General features: G+C 44.1%; 1 protein-coding gene across 4 annotated transcripts in view; it reads left to right on the forward strand.

The window, feature by feature from the left end:
• The first annotated feature begins 248 nt into the window (after positions 1 to 248).
• Positions 249 to 24,065, forward strand: part of LARP1 (La ribonucleoprotein 1, translational regulator) — a 65,956-nt gene continuing 42,139 nt past the window's right edge. For 2 of the 4 annotated variants that reach the window (XM_079968194.1, XM_079968195.1), the window contains exon 1: positions 249 to 1,054. In XM_079968194.1, the coding sequence (XP_079824320.1) occupies positions 550 to 1,054 (505 nt within the window). In that variant the 5' untranslated portion in view covers positions 249 to 549. The remainder of the gene's footprint in view (positions 1,055 to 24,065) is intronic. The other 2 variants (XM_079968196.1, XM_079968197.1) reach the window with 1 other exon arrangement.

The raw sequence follows: 24,065 nt of genomic DNA on the forward strand, positions 1-24,065 counted from the left end.
GCCTGCTTCGGTCCCTTTAAGGAGCGTCTCCTCTTTCTCGCCGAGTTGCATCAGGCACGCGCGCGTCCCGTCCCCGGCGCACCCACCGCCCTGAGCTCGGGCTACCTGCCCGCTCGCTCGCCTTCCCCAACTTCCTAGGCGCGCTCGCGACCGAGGCCGGCGTGCGCGCTCCTGGGGGCCTCTCTAAGGCGGAGCTGGCTGAAGGGCGCGCGCTCCCGCCCGGCCAGTCGCGTGGTCTCCTTGCTTCTCCATATTGCTGCGGCGGCATTAGAGGAGACGGGGAGGGGGCACGCCGGGGTTGGGTTTCAAGGGTGGGGGGAGGAAGCCGGCGGCTCGAGCCCCCACCCCGTGGCTCCGGGGTGCGCATCTGACTGAGGAAGGGGTTGGCGGGCGCAGAAAGAGAGAGAAAGAGGGGAGGCAGGAGAGCTCCGGGCGAGGCGAGGCGGTTTTCGGGGGTGGGAGGGGGAAGTCGGCAAAGTTTGGGGCGGGCGCGTGTTGTCCGGGGAGAGCCTGGAGCCGGGGGCACGAGGCGGCTCCGCGGGGGCGCAGATGGCTACCCAGGTGGAGGCTCTCCTGCCCGCGAACCCCCTGCTGCCTTCCGAGGAGCACGGGCTGGTGATGAAGAAGCCTCAGGAGAAAGGGGAGCAGCACCTCCTGCACCAAGGAGAGAAGGCCAACGCCGACGAGGGCAAGGGGGGCGGCCCCGACAGCTGCAGCAAGGAAGGCGGCGGCGGCGGCGGCAACGTGGGGGAGCAGCATCTGCGCCGAAACGGGGCGCTGCTCAAGCCCCCCAGCATCAAGCAGCAGAAGGAGGACAGTAACAACCAGGAGAAGGAGAACCTGCTGCACCAGAGGAGCGGCGGCGGCGGCGGCGGCACCGACTCGACGCGGCTGCCCAGCGAGGCCGGTAGCAGCAGCAGCGGCGGCGAGGAGGGCGGCGAGCCGGGAGGCGTTGGGCGCAAGGAATTCATCGAGGCCCCCCCGCCCAAGGTGAACCCTTGGACTAAGAACGCCCCGGTGGCGCTGGTCACCCTCAACGGACAGTCGCCCCCAGGTGGGTAGCAGCGGGGGACCCGGGCGAGGGAGGGAGGGAGGGAGGGGCGGTGCTTTCGGTGATGGTGGTCTCGTTTGGGGCAATCGGCGAAGGAAGAGCGTCGCGGCCACTGGCGGAGGGCGATCTTCCCTCCGCAATATGGTGACATTTTCCCTTCTCCACACACACACCCGCCTCCCCCCCCCCCCGACGGTGGAACTCCACCCCGTCTTTGTCCATCTGCATCCACCCTGCTTGTACTTCACCTCGCCCTCCGCTCCTTGATCCGCTTCGTTATAAGAAAAATTAATGGGGGGGATGGGGAGAGCGAGCGCGGGATCGATGGCAGGCAAATGGAGGGTGGATGCAAGCATGGTGGGACGGGGCTTTCGAAATCGAGCGTGAGACGTCCAAGGCCTTGCTCGCTGGGAAACACGCCCGCGCTGGGCATGGGTGGAACTACCTTTATTGCAGGGAAAGAAAAGAAGGGGGGAGCGGGAGGAAGGGTGCCACCCGCGCGTGCCTCCCCATTTCCCGCGTGCGTGCTCAGGGAATCGGGCTTTTCCTGTGGGAACTAATAAATCTTTTAAGACTTAAACCCCGCGGCGAGCGGGCACGGAAGGCACCCCCGCCGTTGCAGCACTGATCGGATCGTGAATGTTTCATGAGCGATCTCCCCCCCCCCCGCCGCTTCCTTTCCCCGAATAGCCTCGCTTTTTAAATGGCGTGGTGGTTGGTTGGCTGAGGGGGAGAGGAGCTCGTGAGGCTTAGACGTAACCCCGACCGAAAGTCGGCAGAGAAGCCCGGCATATTTGGGGTGTGTTGAGTGTGACTGTGACCTTTCAAAGTAGCCGGAGAGGATTTAAAAATGCAGGTTGGCTGTTGTTGTTTAAAACTGTCGAACGTTTATTTGTCTTATACACGGGGGGGGGGCGCGGACAGCTGGGGGCCCCTTTGGAGAAAGACCCCTGAGGAGAGCATGTTGTATGCAAATAGGCATAGGAAAGGGAAGGCCCCAAAGGCTGGACGCGGCCCGGCGGCGCCCGCGCTGTGAGGCGGGGAGCGGGAGGCGGTGCGTTTCCGAAGGTTCCTCGCCGCGCCGCTCTAGGCCCCGGTGCAAACGTGCCTCTGGCGACGGTTTGAAAGCTCCCGTCGCTCAGCGCCCCGCCGCCCAATGGCCGGGCGTGGGTGTGTGTGTGACTCTGTGCGCCGCCGTGCTCGGCGCTTCCTCCCTTTCCCAGCATTCCGCTGCAGCAAAGGCAACGTGGTTTTTCTGTCGCGGAGAGCATGTGATTTCTCCTGAGCTCGCCGTGGGGCCTTCCCGTTTGGACCTCTCTTCCTTTCACTCCCCGCCAGTCCAACAACACCAACCCCCGGGCCGCCGCTCGCCTTTCTTTTGACAGGCGGCTCCGAAGAAACACCCCCACCCCCTTTCAGGGCCTCAGCGCGTATTTTTCCGAGGGTGACAGTGAAACCCGCTCTCCCCCCCCCCCACCCCGTCAAGCGGGTGAGAGCAGGAAAAGATGAGCTAGGCCTCGCACATGGAAGCTGGGCTTCCCATGTGCGGCCCCGTCCTCTGCAGTACCGCCTCCCCCCTTTCAGTAACCCCGAAACACTCGCGGACACGTGTTACAATGCTACTGGAGGATCCATATGGTAGTGGATGTGGGACAAAGGTCTTCTAAAAGTCCACGTGGGCTTATATCCTTTGTAGGTTAAAGCTGCTGGGCCTTTTCATCCTTCGGGGTTTGAACTGGGCCAGTACTGTGACATTTAAACCTTCGGCCTGGGTTCTCAGTGTGTTCATAGTTGGGATTCAGATGACATGCTCTAGCCCTCTATTTCTAGCTTTGAAACTGGGGGAAGAGTGGAATAGAGAGGCTGGAGACTTGCCTGTTACACTGAGGCGGTCGCTTGGAATGTTACAGCAACTTTCTCCACCTTTTGACATATATAGATGGCCTTGGAGAAATTCAAGAGAGTATTGCATAATCAGACCACTACCAGAAAGCTGTTTCTTATATGCCCCTTCCATATGTTCCTGGATGATATGCAGGGAGGGCAGGCATAACTTATTACAGGAGAGATAGCTAAGCTCCTGTTTAGCTTATGGAGGTGAAATCTGAACTGCTTTTTGAGGAAACAACAACAAAAGGAGGAGTTTTAAACTAGCTTTATTGAGTCCAAGTCTTTAAAATTGTTTATATTATTGCCAAACATAATACTAGATTGCTCATGAATGCTTGTACTATATTATATGATGAATCATCAAGTTTTACTGACTCCTGTAAGACGCACTGCTGTGCAGCACCTGGCTCAAATGCTGTTTTTCTCCCTTCAAAATCAGGGAGTGGTAGTGCTTATTTTCACAAATGCAAGATCATTAGAATAGATTTAATAATACTGTCCAGTCTGTTCAACTGTGTCAGCTTAGAAGTATGATAATACTGGCTTGTTGGGACATATTTATGAACGAGTCTTCCAGAGGTTAAAGTTCCATTACGTAGAGAGTTTCTAGCATGCTTTGTATAATATTGAGTATACTTGGAACACTTGGGATACTTCATGTGTTAAACTAGTTGGGTAAATTACTTTTTTGCTTTACTTTTGCTGGTAAGATACCATAACTGAAATTCATTATTTAAATGTTTTTGTTTTTAATGAACCTTTTATGTAGGTGAACATATGTAAAACTTTATGAGGAAGCCCATAACAGAACAATAGTACAAATAGACTTTGTCCCTAAATAAGAAATGTCACTTTTGTGAAAGAAACATGTATAGGGCACAATGCACTTGTGTGGTGGGCACTTTACCTACAAACGGAAGATTCCAGTAGTGATTAACAGTTTTGTTCTCCTATGCCCTTCTCCTCTTACCTGTGTGTGCACACAGGTAGGTGGTATGACAGGACAGCCACCTCACATATCCCCATACTGATATTCTATCATCACCTGATGCAAGCACAGCTAACTTGCAATGTATGGAGAGGGAGGACTGGACAGGGATATTGGAAGTACTTGCAAATCTCCCCCCACCCAATTGACTTGTTCACAAGTGCCATCTCATGGTGCAAATGGATCATACCCATAGTGTTTCAGTAATCCACCTTTTGTAGGGCTGTCTAAAAAGCCCCCTGGTAAAGCAAATGCTGCAAAGATTTCTGCTTCTTGGCAGCAGTGGCCATAATTTGTACAACACTAGCTTTGGCAAATTATTCCGCTCTCGTAGCACTGTTTTTTCTGCTGCTTGTTATTTTATATATAATTTGCAACATAAACATGATGTAGTTGGAAAATACCAGATTGAACCATGCAGTGATTGAGAACTATGTGATAGGCTTTGGTTTAAGGTGGCTTTCTTTTATAGCATGTTGCACAAATTTAAAAACTTAATATGGGAGTTTTCTCTATTTAGTACTTTTTGCTTGAAAATATATGTGTAAGCATCCTGAAGTTTCTGTGCTAAGAAAAAGCTTTGTGCGTTGTAGTAATGATTTCTAAAGCTTAATATTGGCAAAGGTGATGTGGCAGCTGTTTTTCTATATTTGGGAAATTTGCCCACAACTGATTTGGGGAAAAATGCTACTTGCAAATAAGTCTATAACTTGTATCAAACTGCTAGTGTATAAATATATATGTATAATTTTCAGCAGCTTCTGGCACTGACTTAGTCGCAAAGTTGCTGCATCATGCCCCTCTGGACCATGCCGGAGGCTATGTTTCAGTGTAGCCATAACACCAACTCCTGGTTTGGTTCCACAAGAATTTTGCTTGACTTGAATCCAGGTTGCAGACCTCAAAGCAGACTTGTAATCCTGGTTTCAAGACAAGTGCAAAGCATAATTTTCCAGCTCCCACATAATTAAAAATAATGGTTTGTGATAAAAAGAAAGTCACATTGACTTAGCACGTATAGGGGGAGGGGAAGTGTGCTAGCACAAGGCTCATGCATGGAATACCAAATCATTGTTTGGCATTATGTGTGAACCAGCCTTGTTCTTGATTACCCAGAACAATGGATATGACATCCTAAAAGTATAATTGAGCTTTTCAGCTTGCTGTTTGAATTTTGCCTGTAGTATTGGGCAACAGACTGAAGGGTTGTAAGATAGAAGTGCAACATCAAATGTGATGCCAAATATAATGATATTTTAAATTGTGCTTCTTTCAGGAATGTCTTTAAATAATGATGCTACACTGAATGGCACAAACAAGATTTTATCTGAGGAGCTAAGTTCAGTCCAAGGGTGCATATTGAGAATTCTGAAAAGCATTTGTAGGTGAATTACAAAAGTTTGTGGAAGGTACAGTTGTAGATTATTTATTTTGACAACCTGGTATGGTCAGTGCATGTTTGTGTAGAATCCCACTGTTTTCAATGGGATCAACATTCAAAGAGCATAGTAATGGACTTGCTATTAAGGCTGGTGGCAAGTAGACTGGTGACTCTCAAACATTTAACGTATTTTGATTTTAAAAAGCAATTTTCTGCATGCAGTTAGGACAAGCGAAGGTGCTGCATGTCAGAGCTTGATTAGCTAGGAGGAAGTTGTCTTATATCTGAGCTTTGCCATAATGGGATATAGGCCTGTCTGGGAGCTTGCTGGTTTTTGAGGAAAAGTTGAGAAAGCAGCCATTGCTTTTTGTACATCCATGCTTTGTTTTATGGTAATACAAAAGTAACATAAATTCAGAAAGCGATTGAGTATTGTGGTTTCCCCCAATAAGTCCTGGAAATGTGTGTGTCTATAATCTCTGGGACTTTCATAGTTCTACACTTGGATGGTCGCTACAGATTAAGTTACAGCAGATTAAAGTGGCAGGCCAATGCATGGTTATTCAGTAGTCAGTGAACAGAGCTTGTTCACAAACATGCTAATGATCAGAATGTAGAGAGTGATCGCTGGAATAGGATAGTGTGATAAATCATTGTTTGACTTGTGAGGTAGTTGCAGGTTCACTTAACACAGATAAGTAATGCTTTAATTGCTGTTCCATCCCAGTATGGTGATGTGCAAGATGGTCTTCTGTGTTGTTGTTCCCCAAATCTGGAATGTCTTTCTCACTGAAGCTCAGACAGCAGAAACTCTGGTAGTTTCCGCTGACTTGTAGAAATAACCTGCTTTTCCCAGGCATTTGCAGTAAATCAGTAAGTACTCTCTGGTTTAATTCTCATCCTGTTTCTCAATTAATTATTTTATTATTGGGCTGTTTTTAAATCATGGTTAGATTTTTTGCTTTGTTGGAAATCACCCTTGGATCATGTTGATGTGATGAAAGCTGGCCTATAAACTGGAGGACTAAATAAATAATAAACAGAATATTTGGATCTTCTAGTCTGGAAAACAGTAGACCGTGCAGAGGAGGTTTATGTGCACTTTACTACTATTGCAACTGATATATAAAAGAAACCGCACAATTTTGGATTCTATATTTCTGAGAAGAGCCATTGTGTTGCCTCTGAGGTTGCCTGGTGTATGAATCTGATATGTCACAGTTGCTCAGTCAATTAGCCAAAAATTTTAAAATCACCTTATGGTTTTCCATGAGTTGAACAAACACATTTTTGTGTCTTGTGGTCTTATAAATTAATATATGAACTATACTTCTTGAGAAGTTAGCCAAGTGTCCTATTCTCCACCCCTTTTTGCATGATTTTGTAGGATAAGGTGTTCCTCCACAGGGACACACCTTGATTCACCCTAATCTTAAAAGTTTCCATCCTAATTGTTTTCTGTTTGAAAAGGTTATTAAAATAACATGTGACTCAGCTGACTGCTGCAGAAAAGTGAGAGCTGAAGCGCACTTACTTCAGTTCAACCATGAAACTAATTTTGCTAGTTGTGAGAGAGCTGACAGCAGCATGGTTCCAACCTTTTTTCTGCAACATGTCACAGCATTGTGGGTGGGACTAGATAACGTATCAGCAGCATGTTTTGCCCCTTTCTGTGACATACTGCAGTATTGTTGGCTTTGATTAACTCTCCAGAAATCGTAGGGCTGCAACATCCATCATCCCCGACTATTGGCCATGCTGGCTGGGGCTGAGGGAAATTGTGATCTTAAAACATCTAGAGTAGGCTTCCTCAACCTCGGCCCTCCAGATGTTTTGAGACTACAATTCCCATCATCCCTGACCACTGGTCCTGCTAGCTAGGGATCATGGGAGTTGTAGGCCAAAAAATATCTGGAGGGCCGAAGTTGAGGGAGCCTGAACTAGAGGGCACCAGGTAGGTAAAGATGGTTTTAGAGTAAGGGCAGAATTGCAGTGTTGGAATTCATCACCAAATGTACATGCAGCTTACTCCAAAATTAAAGGATATGTTATTTAAAAAGTTGGTTTAATTATGATCTACTACTCAGGAATGGTTTTTCTTCTTAATGTTTGACAGAAGTCATTTGGGTGGAATTTCTCCTTTTGAAGTGCATCAAAGGTCATTTATTCCCTTCACTGTGCCCTTCAGTTTTATTCTAGACCTTTGCTCTGTGCACTGTTTGTTCAAGAGAAGCTGTGGAATGTAATGTTTGAGTGAAAACTGATTCACATCACATTGTCTGGTCCTCCCTAGAATAATCCTAAATCTCTAGGATTTCCAACTGTAAAGGCTCTAGTTGCCTCTCATTCAAGTTTTCTACCCTGTTCTTTGGTTTGTTTTAACTGGAACTGTCTGGGCACTTGCATCCCAAGCCTAAATATGTTTGTTTGGAAGTGAGTACATTTATTTCTGTGTGATTTCCTCCCAAAGTAGCTATGTTTAAGGTTTTAGTCTTATGGTCATTTTAAGATTAATGTATGAATATATTTGGGATGCAGGTGGCGCTGTGGGTTAAACCACAGAGCCTAGGACTTGCTGATCAGAAGGTTGGTGGTTCGGATCCCCGCGACGGGGTGAGCTCCCGTTACTCGGTCCCTGCTCCTGCCAACCTAGCAGTTCGAAAGCATGTCAAAGTGCAAGTAGATAAATAGGTACCGCTCCGGCATGAAGGTAAATGGCGTTTCTGTGTGCTGCTCTAGCCAGAAGTGGCTTAGTCATGCTGGCCACATGACCTGGAAGCTGTACGCCAGCTCCCTCAGCCAATAAAGCGAGATGAGCACCGCAACCCCAGAGTCGGTCACGACTGGACCTAATGGTCAGGGGTCCCTTTACCTTTATGAATATATTTCCCAAGAACAGTATGCAAGGGTGCTTAATGTTATTTTAAAAGGAGGGAAATGAAGGATGTTCCCAGTTTAGAAAACATTTTTACATTGAATCTTAATGATAATCAGGGTGGATTGTGACTTCTGCAAGCCCTCTTCAAGTCTCAAACGTAAATTACTTTGAATGTAAACAAACTGATAATCACATGTTCTGTTGGTGATTTTTACATGGTAAGAATTGACAGATTTTTGACATTAGATGGTGTAAGATGCATTTTTCTTTAAAGCAGTTTCTCCACTAGGCGAAAGTGACATAAAGACAGTAATTGTTTTCTGTAAGAATAGGAATTCTTCATTACCTGCACCTGTATGAGACTCAAGATTCAGTCTCTCGCATTTTAAGTTGAGAATTTTATTAATAGTTATATGGCACTTGTTGCTAAATAAAAGTGTATCATATGCCCCTTTTTAGTAATTCTTGTAACACCTGTAAGATAGGCCAAGGTCTCCCATTTTGCTGATGTAGGGTGTTCGCTGAAATAGGGTGTATCCAACTAACACATCCTGTCAGCACATGCATTTACATTTGCACAATGGAAATTCCCCCTCCTCTTCCCACAACCTCCTCAAATTTCCTTTAAGGGTTAGGAGAACCCTAGAACAGATTTAGGGATCATGCAGGGGGAGGAGAGAAGTTCCATAGCACTGATGGAATCCTTGCACTGATGGGATACATTAGTTGGATATCTCCCATAGTTGTTTACTTTAAAACACTTAAGTTGAAATTTCAATTGCTGTGGATCAGCTTTTCACTTCACCATATCTTTGAAGGAGCAGGATGGGCCAGTAAATTGGATTTTACATTCCCACTCACCCCTGTGTTTTCTGATTGGCCTTTGGCAGGATTAGTGGAGTTGGTGACTCATGAAGCCGTAGCATGTACTATGCAAGTTGGATTTGTGTACATGCTAATAAATATCTCTGCCTCGGTTCTAGTCAGCAGGACAACAATATTAAGGTGTGACATTTTGAGGAAGCATGTGAGGTGAAGATAATTTTATGTGTCTTGCTGACACATGACCTGGACATAGGAATCATAGAAATTTTATAGTGAGTTTGTAGAAGGCCTGACTGAGACCTTGCAGAATTGACTTCAACACATCTCCCTACTCTGAATGCTCCTAGTCAATACAGTTGTACCTCGTGTTGCGTAACCTCCAGGTTACGGAATCTTCGGGTTACGGCCGTTGCAAACGCAGAAGTGCTCTGTGGCGCCATGCACGTGCACAGAAGCGGTTCTCCGGTTACGGAATTTTGGGGATACAGCCGGGCCTCTGGAACGGATCCCATTCATAACCGAAGGTACCACTGTATTTTGTCTTGGCACAAGATTGGCACAAGATTGCTCCTTCTGGTCTCTTGGGCTACTTGTATGGTTTTCTTTGTTTTATAGATAAGCCAGTTGTGTTGTGTACTGTGATACATATTATACATTATAGTTAAGGGAAGCTTGCTTGTTAATTTGGTCATAATTTTGATTTTTCTGGCTTTCTGTGGCTTCCTCAGTTTTGTATTTGAAGGTACATAAATAATTCAATAATTAAATCACTGGCTTAGGAATCCTGGTATAATGTACCTTTTAAAAACAGAGAAATAACTAAAATCCTGGTGATTGGCTTCATGCAAATGATAGGGACCCACATTTTATTGAGTAGTGAAGGGATTAATAGTGAAAAACGGCTTCATATTGTGGCCCTGCAGTGCAGTTGTTTAACCAGCAGTTTCTCTGGTCTGAGCAGAGACAATAGCTGATAGGACCTGGGAGCTGTGAATTTCACTGTTGAATGAATTGATTAGCCTAGCATTGTGGAATTACTGGTTTATTTGCATAGGAATATATTTTGAAGTGCATGGAGGGAGGCATAGGATTTTTCACCAGGAAGAGGGGACTCAACTTTGAATCATTTGGGGGATTTAGTTGTGTCAGTCATAGTTCCCTTTGTGTGGGACTCCACATATGCTAGTGAGTTTACATGGCAATTGGCTACATTTAAAATATTTTCAACAAAGAAGGGTGGTTTCCCAAAGCAGCTGCCAGTTGTCCAATCTAGTGTGTGCAGTCTGTTTTAATAGGATGATTTTGTGTGGGTGGTTGTTAGAACTGCATGTCTTAAAATCCAAGAGGCTTGTTCTTGCATCCATAGGGCTAGCTGGTGTTTTTAAGCTATATGGGCAGTATCTTTGGTGAGAATTTGATAGTATGGAAGAATGATTGGAGGACAATAATGGTATATTCAGTGTTAATCGGTTAACAGTTTATACTAATTGTTTTGAGCAACATCCTGGAAGTTGAGCTGCAGTTGACCTTTCTTACACTTTGCTTTTTGAAATACTGTTGGCACTTTAAATGGGCAAGAGTCATTCATCTTGTAGCCATAGCAGGCATTTTTGTCTTACTTATTTTCTGTGTCTTCAGGAGTGTCAGTGAAGCACTCATATTTAATCAAGTTACTTCAGACTTTAGTTCTGTTAGTTAGTTCACTTGCATATAAAGTTCTCTGAATAAATGTTGCTTACTTTATATGTGGCTTGTACCTAAAACAAATGGCTCTCATACTCAGTGTTAGAGACTCAAATATATAAGCTAATTCTCAAATGGCACCTTAAACTTGCGTTATGGTTGCCACAATAGAATGTCTAGGTGCCTTTTTTGCATTGAAGTTTATTATTATTAATTCATTTTTGTACCGCTTTGTATTTTAAAGAACAAATATCAAAGTGGGTTACAACACATTAAAACATCAAATAAAACAATCCAGCCTAAAGCGGATTCAACCTTGAAGGAAAATATTTCAGATCCTTTTCTAAGTGACATTTTGCTTATCCTATATTTCTTTACCTACTTAATTTATATAGCAGCCCCATAGCAAAAGTACCCTAGGAAGCCAGTGTAATGTAGTGGTTAGAGTGTCAAAGACATGGGAGATCAGAGTTCAAATCCCCACTCAGTCATGAAGTGCACTGGTGACCTTGGGCCAGTCACAGCCTCTTAACCTACCTCATGGGGGTGAACCATGTACTCCTTGGAGGAAGAGGTGGCCTATACGGTAAATGCAATAAATAAGCTCTTCTGCTTACTTGCTTGAAAAAACTGGAGGGGCCAGACAGATGGAGATGTCAGTCGGCAACCTGGCACCCAGAGATCTCCACGTGATCACAGTTGGACCTGTGCCAGTTGCAAAATGCATCTGGCTAATTTTTGACACCGATCCTGAGCATTTCAAGTTCCTCATTAGCTCCGTAAGGGCCCCATGGGCACATGGTGTATATGGCAGGGGTGGAGGAACTTTTGGTATTTGAAATGCAGGGTTCTCTTAAGGCCCCACCTTTCACCTTGAGTGCTTTAGCCGTTCTTATCTATGATAATGCCTCTTGCTTGCTTAGGAGGATAGAAAGAGTTGTGTGCAAAAAACCCCCCCACCTTTGACTTTTACTCTTCATAGAGGCTGCTCTTTCTCTTTCCTTGAATTTGTGCACAGAATCCCTTGTTAGTGTGTAGTAAGAGCCAAGAATGTCCCCCCAAATCTCCTCAGTTATGAATTTACTGGATGGACTTGCAGAGCTGTAAGGAAGGGTTAATGAGATAGTCTAGGTAAAGAATGGGCCCGCATTTTGTTCATTCAGTGTCATAAGGCAGTCTAGTAAGGCTAAAACCTGTCATTCTCCTTTTAAGAACAAGGTCCACATTAAATGGCATAACAGAGCTTCACTTGCAGTTTCTGTCACAGGTGAAGGTTTGTCTCTTTGGAAATATTTGCTGGTGAAAGAGCAAGATAATCTTTTGCTAGGTGTGGGACTTCCTTGTCTATGAATGTCACAACTTCTGAAGAGGAACAAGGACCGACATCTTGCTGCAAAATAGCCCCAGTCTTACTAATATTTGTGGTGCAGTCTGTGTGAGAAGGTGTTTAGCAGAATGGCTGCTTCCTGTGGAAATCCATTGGAGTGCCCAGTACATATGGCAGGCATAGGCAAACTCGGCCCTCCAGATGTTTTGAGACTACAATTCCCATCATCTCTGACCACTGGTCCTGTTAGCTAGGGATGATGGGAGTTGTAGTCCCAAAACATCTGGAGGGCTGAGTTTGCCTATGCCTGACATATGGCATATGACAACTTAGTCTGCTCTCTGCAGGATGTGAGGAGAGGGCGCGTTATGCTAGAGTGAGTTCTTGTAGCATTATAGGACTGATACTTTGTATGTGTTCAACAAACGTATCTGTGGGGCTTTCTAAGCATCTACAGTATGTCATGCTTGTGATAAAGTGTCTGGACATTGCTGAGCTGGTATGGTAGCATGGACATTCTCATTATTCAGAGAGCAAAGCTGTCAGTTCTTGCAGTCCTAAATCTGTGAAGGAAGAAAATGTCATTGATTGGGTGGATTTAAAACCTTTTAGACTGTGTAGCCTGTACTAGCTTTGTAGGGTAGACCGAAGTGTGAAGGAGGTCCTGGGCTGTAGAGACGCTAAGTCAGGTTGGTTAGTGTTGGAGCATAATCAAACCCCCCACTATCACTTTGAAAACTCACGAGTCCTTCTAACATAGCAAAGTCACATTCCCCTCCCCCAAGGCTCACTCATGATAACTATCCATCTTGTAAAGATTGAGTCCATGCACCCTTATCAAGTGCATTAGTGATTTCAAGCAATCATTAACACCACCATATCTGGCTGAAATAGGGGGAAATAGAGTTGGATGTCTGCATACTGGTGGCAGCTTACTCAGTTTCTAGACAGCTTCTCCCATTAGTTCCATGTTGAGACAAGATGTGGAACTTTTATAATTCCTCTGACCCGGTTATTGTAACTGATAATACACTGCCCTAAACTGTCAAATGTTGCTGTGGTGCTACTACTGTAGTTTAATGGTGGCACCATAACCATTTTTTTCACTTGGAAAAATGCAGCAGTGGTGTCTTACTGCTTATTGAATACTATTTGTCTAGAATTTATGGTGGTCTGACAAAAATTGGAAACATAGGAAGCTGCCTTACAGAGTCAGATCACTGGTCCATCTACCTTAATTTGGCAGTGGCTCTCCAGGGTTTTAGAGAGGGAGTTTTCCCCAGCCCCCTAGCCAAAGTTAATAGGGACTAATCCTGGGACCTTCTGCATGGATAGCAGATGTTCTGCCACTGAGCTGTAATTGGCCATGGAAAACTGCTTCTTTTGATTGATTGTTCACTCACAATGAACTCAGCAGAAATGAAGAATCTGCCCAATTAAAAGTTATTTGAAATCCAAGCTTTTGTGTATCATAGTTTAACTTTTGCCTCTTTTTGTGGTACCAGCACATTCGTCAGAAAAAGCATCTTTTTTAAAGTTTGAATATTAGAGCAGCTCAGCTATAGGATTCCCTTATTTTTTTAATTTCTTGAGGAAGCAATAATCTTGCCACCTAATTTACCCAGTGACTGTGATACCAATAGGAAAACAGCACAAAAACTTAAGGAAGCAATTAAAATACTCTTGCCCTTAATTTGAAGGAGCTGCTATTCTAGAATGCTATTCAAAAAGAGCATTGAAAATAAGTATTGCAGGTGTGATTGCTTACCCTGTTCCCACTTAGCCTGTTGGAAGCTGGCACCTGCAATAGTCAAGGCCAGCTGGGATGGGATAAAAAAAGTCATACCCATGAGCACAGTGGGTACTGTTTCCCTTTGTGCCTGCCAGGAAGAGAGAGTATGAGTGCAGTTAGATACAGAGGCAGTTGGAATGTTCCTCTGTTTTATCTCAAGATCTGTGGTTTGTGTGTATGTACTCCTCCCTCCCTGGGACGCAGGTGGCGCTGTGGGTTAAAGCCTCAGCGCCTAGGGCTTGCCGATCGAAAGGTCGGCGGTTCGAATCCCTGCGGCGGGGTGCGCTCCCGCTGCTCGGTCCCAGCGCCTGCCAACCTAGCAGTTCGAAAGCACCTCCGGGTGCAAGTAGATAAATAGGGACCGCTTACCAGCGGGAAGGTAAACGGCGTTTCCGTGTGCGGCTCTGGCTCGCCAGAGCAGCGATGTCACGCTGGCCACGTGACCCGGAAGTGTCTCCGGACAGCGCTGGCCCCTGGCCTCTTAAGTGAGATGGGCGCACAACCCCAGAGTCTGTCAAGACTGGCCCGTACGGGCAGGGGTACCTTTACCTTTACCTTTTTTTACTCCTCCCTCCCATATTTTTTTGGTGGGGAGTGAAAGGAGTATGGGGGCTGGAGGTCACTTTTACTTGCTGCACATGACCAAATTAAAAGGTTGCTCTAAATTACCATTCAGAAGTTATCTTTTGTGGTCACAGTAATGGCACACTCTTGGAGAATATTAATAATTCAGCCATTCTAGTAGTAGGTAGAACTCCTGAGAAGTATCTTTGTATGTTTTGGAGAGAAGTGCTACATTTTTCAATCCTTTTGGAAGAAGCATTAAAAAAGCACGTGATTAAAAATGATACCGACTGGAAGAAGTTTTAATGCTGTCTTTAGCCAAACAGTTGTTGTGAAGTAGTAAGTTAGGTTGAGAGGGGAAAACATCTGGCCTGGTCATTGATGACATGGAATTCTCTTTCCATATTTGTTATATGAGGGGAAAACATCTGGCAGAACCATTATTGGGACAATAAAGTACTGCAAACACTCCATGTGTGACCAGCATCAAAACTGGAGGGTGCTCAGGTGCTGTAGGCTATCCTTAGCATAATCTATCTTGTCCCAGTTTGTCCTCCCAGTGGTACTTTTATGTGACGCATGGCTACATAATGAGAAAATTCAATAGGACTGCTGCAGTACAAAAATGCTTCCTCTTTCTTCTTTACAGATAACTGATTTGTACAATATTGAAAGTTCTCCCTGTAGTTAGTTACAGGTGTTGTGCAAACGAAAAATATATTTCCTTGTTTGATTGCAGTGCCTTCTTTCTAACTGGAATGGCCATTGAAAGGTTTAGCTTAAACTGAATGTCAAGTCTGTTGGCCCTCTGTATATCCTGTATTGCCTACAGGTGACAGGTTTCCTTCATTTGCTGGCAGAAGGGCAGTGAAGCAGTATATCTGGCTCATTGTATCTCCCTCCCCATGGCTCTGTGTGTCTAACAGTATCACTTAAGGCTTACTGGTGATTAAAAGGCAGAGCCACGGGAGCTGGGTCACCAGCTGCTTCACTGGACTGATAAATGGGCATTACTTTTCTCTTGTTCATTCTTAATCCACCTAGTACTTTCTCCACACTGACAGTGGGGCACTTGTGGATCAGGCAAGGATTTTGCTACTTATCCAATTTGCACAGTTATCAGGAGGGTGGGGACTACGATAGGGAATGTCCCGTTCTCTCCAGGTACAGATAAGTCGCTGAGAGAAAAAGCAGCTGTGACCTTTTATTTTTGTAATATATACCTGTATATATGTTAGCCTTCTTAGTAAGTTCCTAAAAGTTACTAGCCTGCATTTTCTTTTTATTTGTCTGTTTTACCTCAAATGGGGAATTTCCCTAAAAATTTCCCCTCTCCCCAGGCTGGTCTGGAAATGCAGCAGGTTGGTGGAGGAGGCATGGATTGCTACCTGTCCGCTTGATTTCAAATTGGACGTGCAAGAAGGGGCTTTGCTTCCTGTATGTCCAGCTTAGAAGCACAGTTGGCTGGTGGATTGCTCCATTCCTCCGTATCTTGAGTGTTGTGCTTCTGCTTCTCTTCCTTTGTGGCCTCGGCGGAAGCCAAGTGGACTTGTGAAAGATGGACAGATTGCTCTGCTCTTCCTTTTCCAGACTACACACTGGGGTGTGGAGACAAGATTCCACATTCTCTCTCTGGTTGCCAGTGGTATCCAGATGAGTGGTTAAATGCAAGACTGGTGTATATGTTTTATCGCAGTAGTAATTGTTGGAATAAATCTTTTCATATTTATTTTCAAATCTTAGAGCCAAGTTCAGCAGTTTGGCTTTTGTTGCAGGTTGGGTCAGGTTAAAACTGTAGCATCTTTATGGTTTACTGTTTCATTGTATTTTTAAATGTTTGCTTGCAGGTAAATTTACTCAAATCAAAGTTTGGACATAATAGCTACCATAGCTTAACCTCTCAACCTTCTCTCTCTCTCTCTCTCTCTCTCTGTGTGTGTGTGTGTGTTAAAATGAGCTAAAAGCACTGCTGTTTTAAAACAAATTGCACAAGCCTATACTTGAATTGCAGCATGCGTGAATGTCATATCACTTGATTATAAACTGAATCTTAATGCACTGTATTGCCTAACACAAAATAAGAAGGGACTGTGAGGCATCTTTTGATCTGTATATGTTTAAAATTGATATTGCACCAGCGGTGTTGGAAATTCGCTGGGCACCAGTCACAATTTGTGACCGCCAACCGGCATTTTGCAACTGGATGGAGATGTCCGGATGCCATCCTTGGTGCCTAGCATCTCCCCCTGCCTGGCTGCAGTCAGCTGGTCTGCCAGGCACCATGGCAGCAAAAGAGACACGTCTTTCGCTACCACGCTATGCCGCCAAATGCCTGATTTGCCCAGCAGCGCAGCAGCAAAAGATGCATCTTTTGCAGCCATGCCATCCTGCATACCGCCTGATTCACTTGGCAGCAATAAACAAGTATTTTTTTTCTTGCTGCTGTGCTGCTGGGTGAATCAGATGTTTGGCAGGGTAGCGCGAGATGTGTCTTTTGCTGCCGCACTACCTGCAGACCATCTGATTCCGGTAGATTAATTTTTTTCCTGCAAGGCTGCTTGGTTTCCACCCTCCCCCTCAAAAGGCACCTAGACATTTTGTTTTGGAGCCCACAACCCAGGTCCCAGGAGCCACATGGCTCCTAACATTCCTATCCCAGTTTCTAATACTGTGTACCAGGCTATTGCAAATGAATCAAAAAAGGCAGAGAGCAGTGTTAGAAACTGAGATATGAAAGCTAGGAGCTAAATAGCACCTTATGTCTAGACTACCACTACATTACGCTTTATGGGGCTGCCCTTGAAGGATGTGATTTTCTTTGAATTTTTTTCTCCCCTCATCTTTTCTCTGCTCTTTTTGTGGAAATGAGCGCTTGATGTCTGCTTAACACTGGTGGACATAATAATTTTCAGAATAAATAATAACTTCTTGTACTATAATGTGCATGATTTCTGCTTTTATTGTTTTTTCCTACTTCTCATAAAATGGCAAAATCAAAGAGTTGCTAGGTTCCTTGCTTTTAGCTCCATCTGTAAGAAAAACTTGAAATAATGAAATCAGTTTATAATTATTGTCTGAGTAAACTATTTTTAATACACCAGACATGACCATTCAATAGTAAATCAAAGTATGCATAATGCATTTTATGTTCCTGAATTAACAAAATGACTTTCAATAGCAGTCATATTTCCCTAGTGTCAGAGGTTGAATAATATGGAGATCAGTGATGTGACTCACTGTTGAAAAGTTTGGTGTAAAGAGAGATGCAGAGCCAAAGCCCCCACATTTTCCATTGTCCTGACAGTGTCTTGCTTTGCGAGCCTCTTAAGAAACTTGAGGCAATCAGGTTGCTGCATTTGAGGCAACTAAAACAAAAGTGATGGAGGTTCTTTGCTTTCCTGAAATGGGCTCATTTTGATTTTTTTACATATGCTTTTGCAGGAGCAGTTCTTAACAATCTCCCATCTGCTTCTGTTCCAGTTATAGTGGATGCAGCCCAAAGAAAGTGCTATCTTGTTTAGATGGAGTGTGTTAGTTGCTGGTAACCAGCATAGTAAATTTGTAATCTTATACTTGCAGGGGCTCAGCTAGTGAAGGTGTGTCCTTCAAGCAGTCACTTGAGGCCTGTTGAATGTTACTATTGTGTGTCTTTTGTTGACTTTTTAAAAAACAAACAGACAAACAAAATATATTGGCTATGTTTGCCAGCATCTGTATTTTCCCATCACCTTACACATTTTTCCTAGGCAGGACCAGCCATCCCTTCAAGTAAAATGAAGCAGGTGCTTTGGCAGCAGATTCCAAAATCAGTGTAACTATAAAAGGGATGTCATCAAAGTTCCTGGAGATTGACCTCTGGTGCTGACTGGCTTAACTGGATGATTGAGGTCACACTTTTCAGTGTTCAAGTGTAAGAACTCCCCTAACAGAACTACTTTGCAGATAATGTTTTAAAATAGGTGGCTGTCATTTAAAAAGTGCTAGGTCCTGGTTGGAATATTCTTTTCAAGAAAGGAAAAAAAAAAAACCACAACAGGTATATTCTGTGGGCTGACATTTGAAGTTGATGTTTGCTTAAAGGTGCTGATAAGCTTGGGCTCTCTGTGCTCTGTTGCCAAAGGACCTCTGGCTGTATGTCAACCTCGCCCATATTCTTTTGAACTTCCTAAGGCAGGCTTTCAAAGGTTTTACAGTGGTGCCTCGCAAGACGAAATTAATCCGTTCCGCGAGTCTCTTCGTCTAGCGGTTTTTTCGTCTTGCGAAGCAAGCCCATTGGCGGCTTAGCACTTTTAGCGGCTTTTAGCGGCTTATCGGCTTATTGGATAAGCAGATAAGCGGCTTAGCGGCTTAGAAAAGGGGGGGGGGAGGAAAAAACCCCCGCAGGAACTCGCAAGACATTTTCGTCTTGCAAAGCAAGCCCATAGGAAATTCGTTTTGCGAAGCACCTCCAAAACGGAAAACCCTTTCATCTAGCGGGTTTTCCGTCTTGCGAGGCATTCGTCTTGCGGGGCACCACTGTATTACCCTTCACAAATGCTACTTGTGTAGCCACATATTACCAAGAACAGAAGTTTAAATGTATTTAGACTGTGTTTTTGTCACCCTGAACATGTTGCTTAATCCTTTTTCAAAAGTGGTTTCCGTCTGTTCAATAAATCCTACGTACGGTGTGCATACACATACATGTTCACTTTTATATTAAAATACCTGCATGCTTTCTGCAGAATAAAAGCTGTGGCCTTCAGGAGTGTAGAACTTGGTTGTGTAGCATATGTGCACCATGTACAGAAAGCCGTGGGTTAAATTCCAGGCATCTGTAGTTAAAAGGATCTTGGATTGCAGAGTTGTGAAAGCCTTTGCCTTAACCTCTGTTTTTTGTCGCTTTATTTGTACACATCCTTGAAGGTCAACTTGGAATACTTGTGTAACCTTAATGCAAAGTCTAATCCCCCCCCCCCCCCCGTGTCGGAGCCATTATCTCTGGAATAAAAGTGTACATTAAGGCTGGGCAGTATATCAATATAATTGTTCACATCGTGATAATTTTATATTATTTGAGCTGGCAATATATTGCAAATCACAACATTTGTAAAGACTAGGTGATATCTGGTTTTCAACACTGCGATAGCTCACCAGCTAAACATCGCAATGTCATAGTGAATACAAATAATCTGGGACTGCCACCAGGCCTGCTAGGAGGCAGAAGCAGCAGTGGCAGAAACAGCTCACCCTGACCGTGATACGTATTGGCAGAAATGGCAACAACCTGCAAGGCCTTGTGCTGGTGGCACAATCAATGGTGGCCAGCGAGTACTTGTGGTGGCGACAGGAGCTGGTGACACAAGTGGTGACAGCCTGTGAGGCTTTGCGATGGTGGCACAAACAGTGGCAGCGATAGAAAGTGACAGCAGTAGCAGCAGCGGCCTGCAAGGTCTTGCAGGGGTGGCAGGAGGTGGGGGCAGTAGCAGCGGCTTGCAAGGCCTCGTGGTGGCGACAAAAAGTGGTGACAGTAACGGCAGCAACCTACAAGGCCTCACAGCAGCGATGGGAAATGACAGCAGTACTGGTGGCAGCCTGCGAGGGAGTGATGGCATTAACCGCACCCTGCAAGACTTTACAGCAATGGGAGGTGGCGGCCAGTAAGGCCATGCAGTGGCAGCGGCAAAAAGTAGCAGCAGTAATGAAGGTGACCTGCGAGGACTTGTGGTAGTGATATTGTGGATTCTGCCGCCACCGGGCTGCTGGCAATCTGGCAGTCCCAGATTATTTTTATACACTATGACTCATCACCATACTCTGGATTGTCCTGAATACTACAATTTGGTAGGCAAGTCCAAAACCAAAAGTCTCATTTGGATGCCTTTTGGCTTGCCTGTTGATGAAAGTGACCATGAGGTGATTGATAATATCAGTTTTAGACCCTTAAGTAGTAACAGTTGCTAGGACATTGTCCTGTTCAGCTCTGCATGGTTCCTTCTTTATTTCAGATATCTTGATATATTGATAATATTGTGACATTTAGCTGGTGATATATCACGATATTGAAAACCAGTTATCGTTCAGCCATAGTGTGCTATTGCAAGCTGACCACATGGATTTTGCTCACCTGCTTGCTAATCTTTCTCGTGGCAGAAAGCTGGTCAGGTGGAAAAGATCCACATGATCGGTCTGATCGTATGGATATTTTTTCCCAGTGGCATGGGAATGCATTATAGGGATGTTGCTCACTGTACTTAGAGAGTATTCTGGATATCCTTTGGCTTTGAAGGAGTAAGGATTGGGATTATTTCTGGCTGGGCAATAACTCTAGACCCTGCTGGTCGTCCTTGCTTAATTGTCCCTTTTGAGTTTGCAGCTGCTTGCATGAGCCAGAAAGCAAGCAGCAGTTTGTTCTGAGAATTTCTTTTGTCTGGCTTTGCAAAATGTAAGAGTTTATTTCATGTTTGTTATCTTGGTAACATTAAAGCTGCCTCACTGACAAACTGCTCTGATGCAGTTTTTTGTGTTTAGCCTGGTTGAATAGTATCCATCTCAAATGTTAGTGAATTTGAGGAATAGGTTGCTGATGCTGATGACACAGTATGGTTATTAAAAGTATGACACAGTATGACACAGTATGGTTATTAAAAGGAGAAGGGGTGTGGATGGTTTCTTAAAACAGGTGGAGAAACCAATGGTCTTCCAGATGTTGTTGGACTACATCTCCCACAATCCCCGATCATTGGCCATGCTGGTTGGGGCTGATTCAAGTTGCAATCCAGCAACATTTGGAGGGCTGCAGGTTCTCCAACCCTGCTTTAAAATACATTTCAAAAGATGTTAGCTTTTTCAAAGTGGAGATAAAGAAATGTTTATTTGAGCTATAACTAAATTCAGTTACTTTTGCTTGGACATAAATGCTGTTAGAAATCTTTACTCTCTTGTAAACAAACAAAACTGAGCTTTTATTATGGTTTGGGCTCATAGATAGCTCCTAAAGCTGCAGCTGGTGTATGGAGAGAGACAAGCCAAATGCTATAAAGTGCCACATGGTTTTAAACCACGATTAGCGATGTAGGCTGACTCAGCAAAAATGTGCAAGGTTCTCCCTCTATCAGTATAATGGGCTGTTTTGAAAACTTGCATAAGCTCCTTTTCATAGTTCATTGTTTGTTGCAGATAAAACGTTGCAAGCCTTACAAAAATAATGGCCAGAAAGATTGCTGTTTTAGTCTGCGGCATCAAATAAAACAGACTTAAAAATTAACAAATTTGTTGTGGGATAAGCTTTCATAGAGTAAAGTCTGCTTCATCTGATGCATGAGGTGCTATCATAAATTGACATGTAATTATAATAATTTGTATAATGAACGACCCAGTTAACATTGTATGGGCTCCTAGAGAGGAGATTGTAGCTGTTTTGCTGCTCTCTGGTCACCAGTCCAAATGCTAAACAGGCTTGGAGCTGGCCTCAAACCATATCATTAAATATTAGCTATTTGTATACTGTCCTTGATAAGTGATGTACAGCACAGGTTCGATATATTTTTTTTTAAAGATTTTCATATTACCATCAATGGTTCCCAGGGTGGCTAATGGTATTTTTGTGCATTAAGATACAATAAATATAAAGCAATATTAAAACCATCAAATAGTGTCAAGTACTGTCAATTATAGGAATAGGGAGCTTAAAATACCAGATATATTTTTATAAATCCTGGGCAAATAAAGTTTTTGCATGGCACTTAAAAGATAAAGAAGGAATCAAGTGGGTTTCATAGGAGGGAATTCCAAAGACACTATAACACAGCTATAAATGTTCTTTCTCTAGTTTCCATCTCCCTCTCCAATTGGTGGAAAATGTCACTAAATATTGATATATGGGTAGTAGGGACTAGGTGTTGTTTTAGATACCTGGATCCCAAGCTGTGAAGGATTTAAAAGTGAGCACCTTGACTTGATATTGGAAGTTGATGAACAGCTGGGAAAAAAAAGAAAGAAAGAAAGAAAAAGGAAGTTGATGAACAGCCAGTAAAGGTCTTTTTTATTATTATTTTTCAAAAATCATATTTCTAATTAGAGATCCTAGTTTTTCTAAAATGTAGCTGCTAGAATTCTAACTGCAGCTTGCAAAATCTGTTCAGGTCCCTCGTAACACATTGCAGCAAAGTATGGATAACTGGCTAGACTGTTTGTGTCCAGGTTCATCAGAGTTCTTCCATTTCTCTCTTTAAAAACCCTGGTAATTTCCATGCTAATCTGAGGAAAGCTTGGGAGATCTTCCCCATCTCTAGTAATTAGCCATGAGTGGTAAAGATCAAGTGAACAAAAAGTAGGTTACATAGCCCCAAGCACCTTGTCTTGCATTTTCAAGCTGCATCAACTGAAATTCATCCCACAATGCTACATCAGACAGTGCTTTTGACACATCCTCGGACTGAACTGCCATAATTGTGGCATCTAGACTCTGATGAAGGTGAAGGTAAACGATTTTGTCTTGACAACATGTTTAGCAAACATGTTACAGCAGGCGCTGAAGGTTTTTTGAATCCTTTCATGTGGTACTAAGCCATGAGCTGCTTGGAATATCTCTGCTGGACACCACTCCCAAGTATGTGATGGTTAGCAGAGAAGTGTTTCCTTGCTGTTATGGCCACAGAGTAGGCTCAGTAGTGAACTTTTACCTGTGTTTAGTCATATTCGATGTGAGCCTTCTACCACCTGCATTCTAGTAGTCTTGCTGCCTGCTTCCTTAGCTAAGTTACTAGGTAAACCAGGGACCAGGCTCTGCCCTGTGAGAGAGAACCCTTAGGAACAATTGTGCTAACTTCCTGAGCAATTGAGACGAAGGCTTGGTGTGCTGGACATGCCAACAGGAAACTCCTTGAGGACTTTTTGGAAACCCTGAATTAAGTTCATTTCTGGACTGCCCTACTGGATTTGCTGCCCCTACAGAGGGTAGTAGTTGCTGCTGGCTTAAACCCAGCAGGAAGTGGTCTGAACGTGACTGGGGAGGTACTGAAAAACCCTCCACACCACAGTGCAGTTGAGAACTCCAGGTCTGTAGCGTGGTACACCATAGTAAGTTGCCCTGCCCCAGACCAATTTTGGTGCTGCATCAATACGGCAAGTGGGTGTAGCTGAGAGAGTTCCCTTCCTTCAAGAATAAATAATGAATAGTAGTTTAGTTATAATTTACCTGGTATTTAACTGGTAGGTCATCTTTTGCAACCTGGGTGGCCAGCCTGTGGGACAGCCAGCAGTTCTTTATTGCACACAGGAGTAGAAGAGGGTGCCTCTGGCATAAGAGTCCATCCAGTATGCCTGCCACGTTGCAGTCAGATCTCTTGCTCAGTACGCTTGAGGCAGAATTGCAGTGAGGCATGGAGGTTGGATTTGCATTGAAGGCTTTATCATTGGGTTTGATGACAAAAGTGGTTGATGAACTGTGTTTTACTATTTGGATGTTGAAGGCAAGAGTGGAAATTGTCCAGAACAATTAAGTGAACCTGTACGTGAGCAGAGAATTAAACCAGGTGCTTCAGAGTCAATCCAAAATCTATCAGTTTTGTATTTTTAGATTCCACTATTAATCTCCAGATTTTCTGTGGGGTCCGTACAGTAAATAGGATTCCTGTTCATTTGAATTTGCAGGCTGTGCTAGCTTGTCAGAAAATAAAGGTTTACTGTGGATGAATGCATCTGAA

Source organism: Podarcis cretensis (assembly GCF_951804945.1).
Source record: "Podarcis cretensis genome assembly, chromosome: 2".
In the NCBI taxonomy this organism is placed as follows: domain Eukaryota; kingdom Metazoa; phylum Chordata; class Lepidosauria; order Squamata; family Lacertidae; genus Podarcis; species Podarcis cretensis.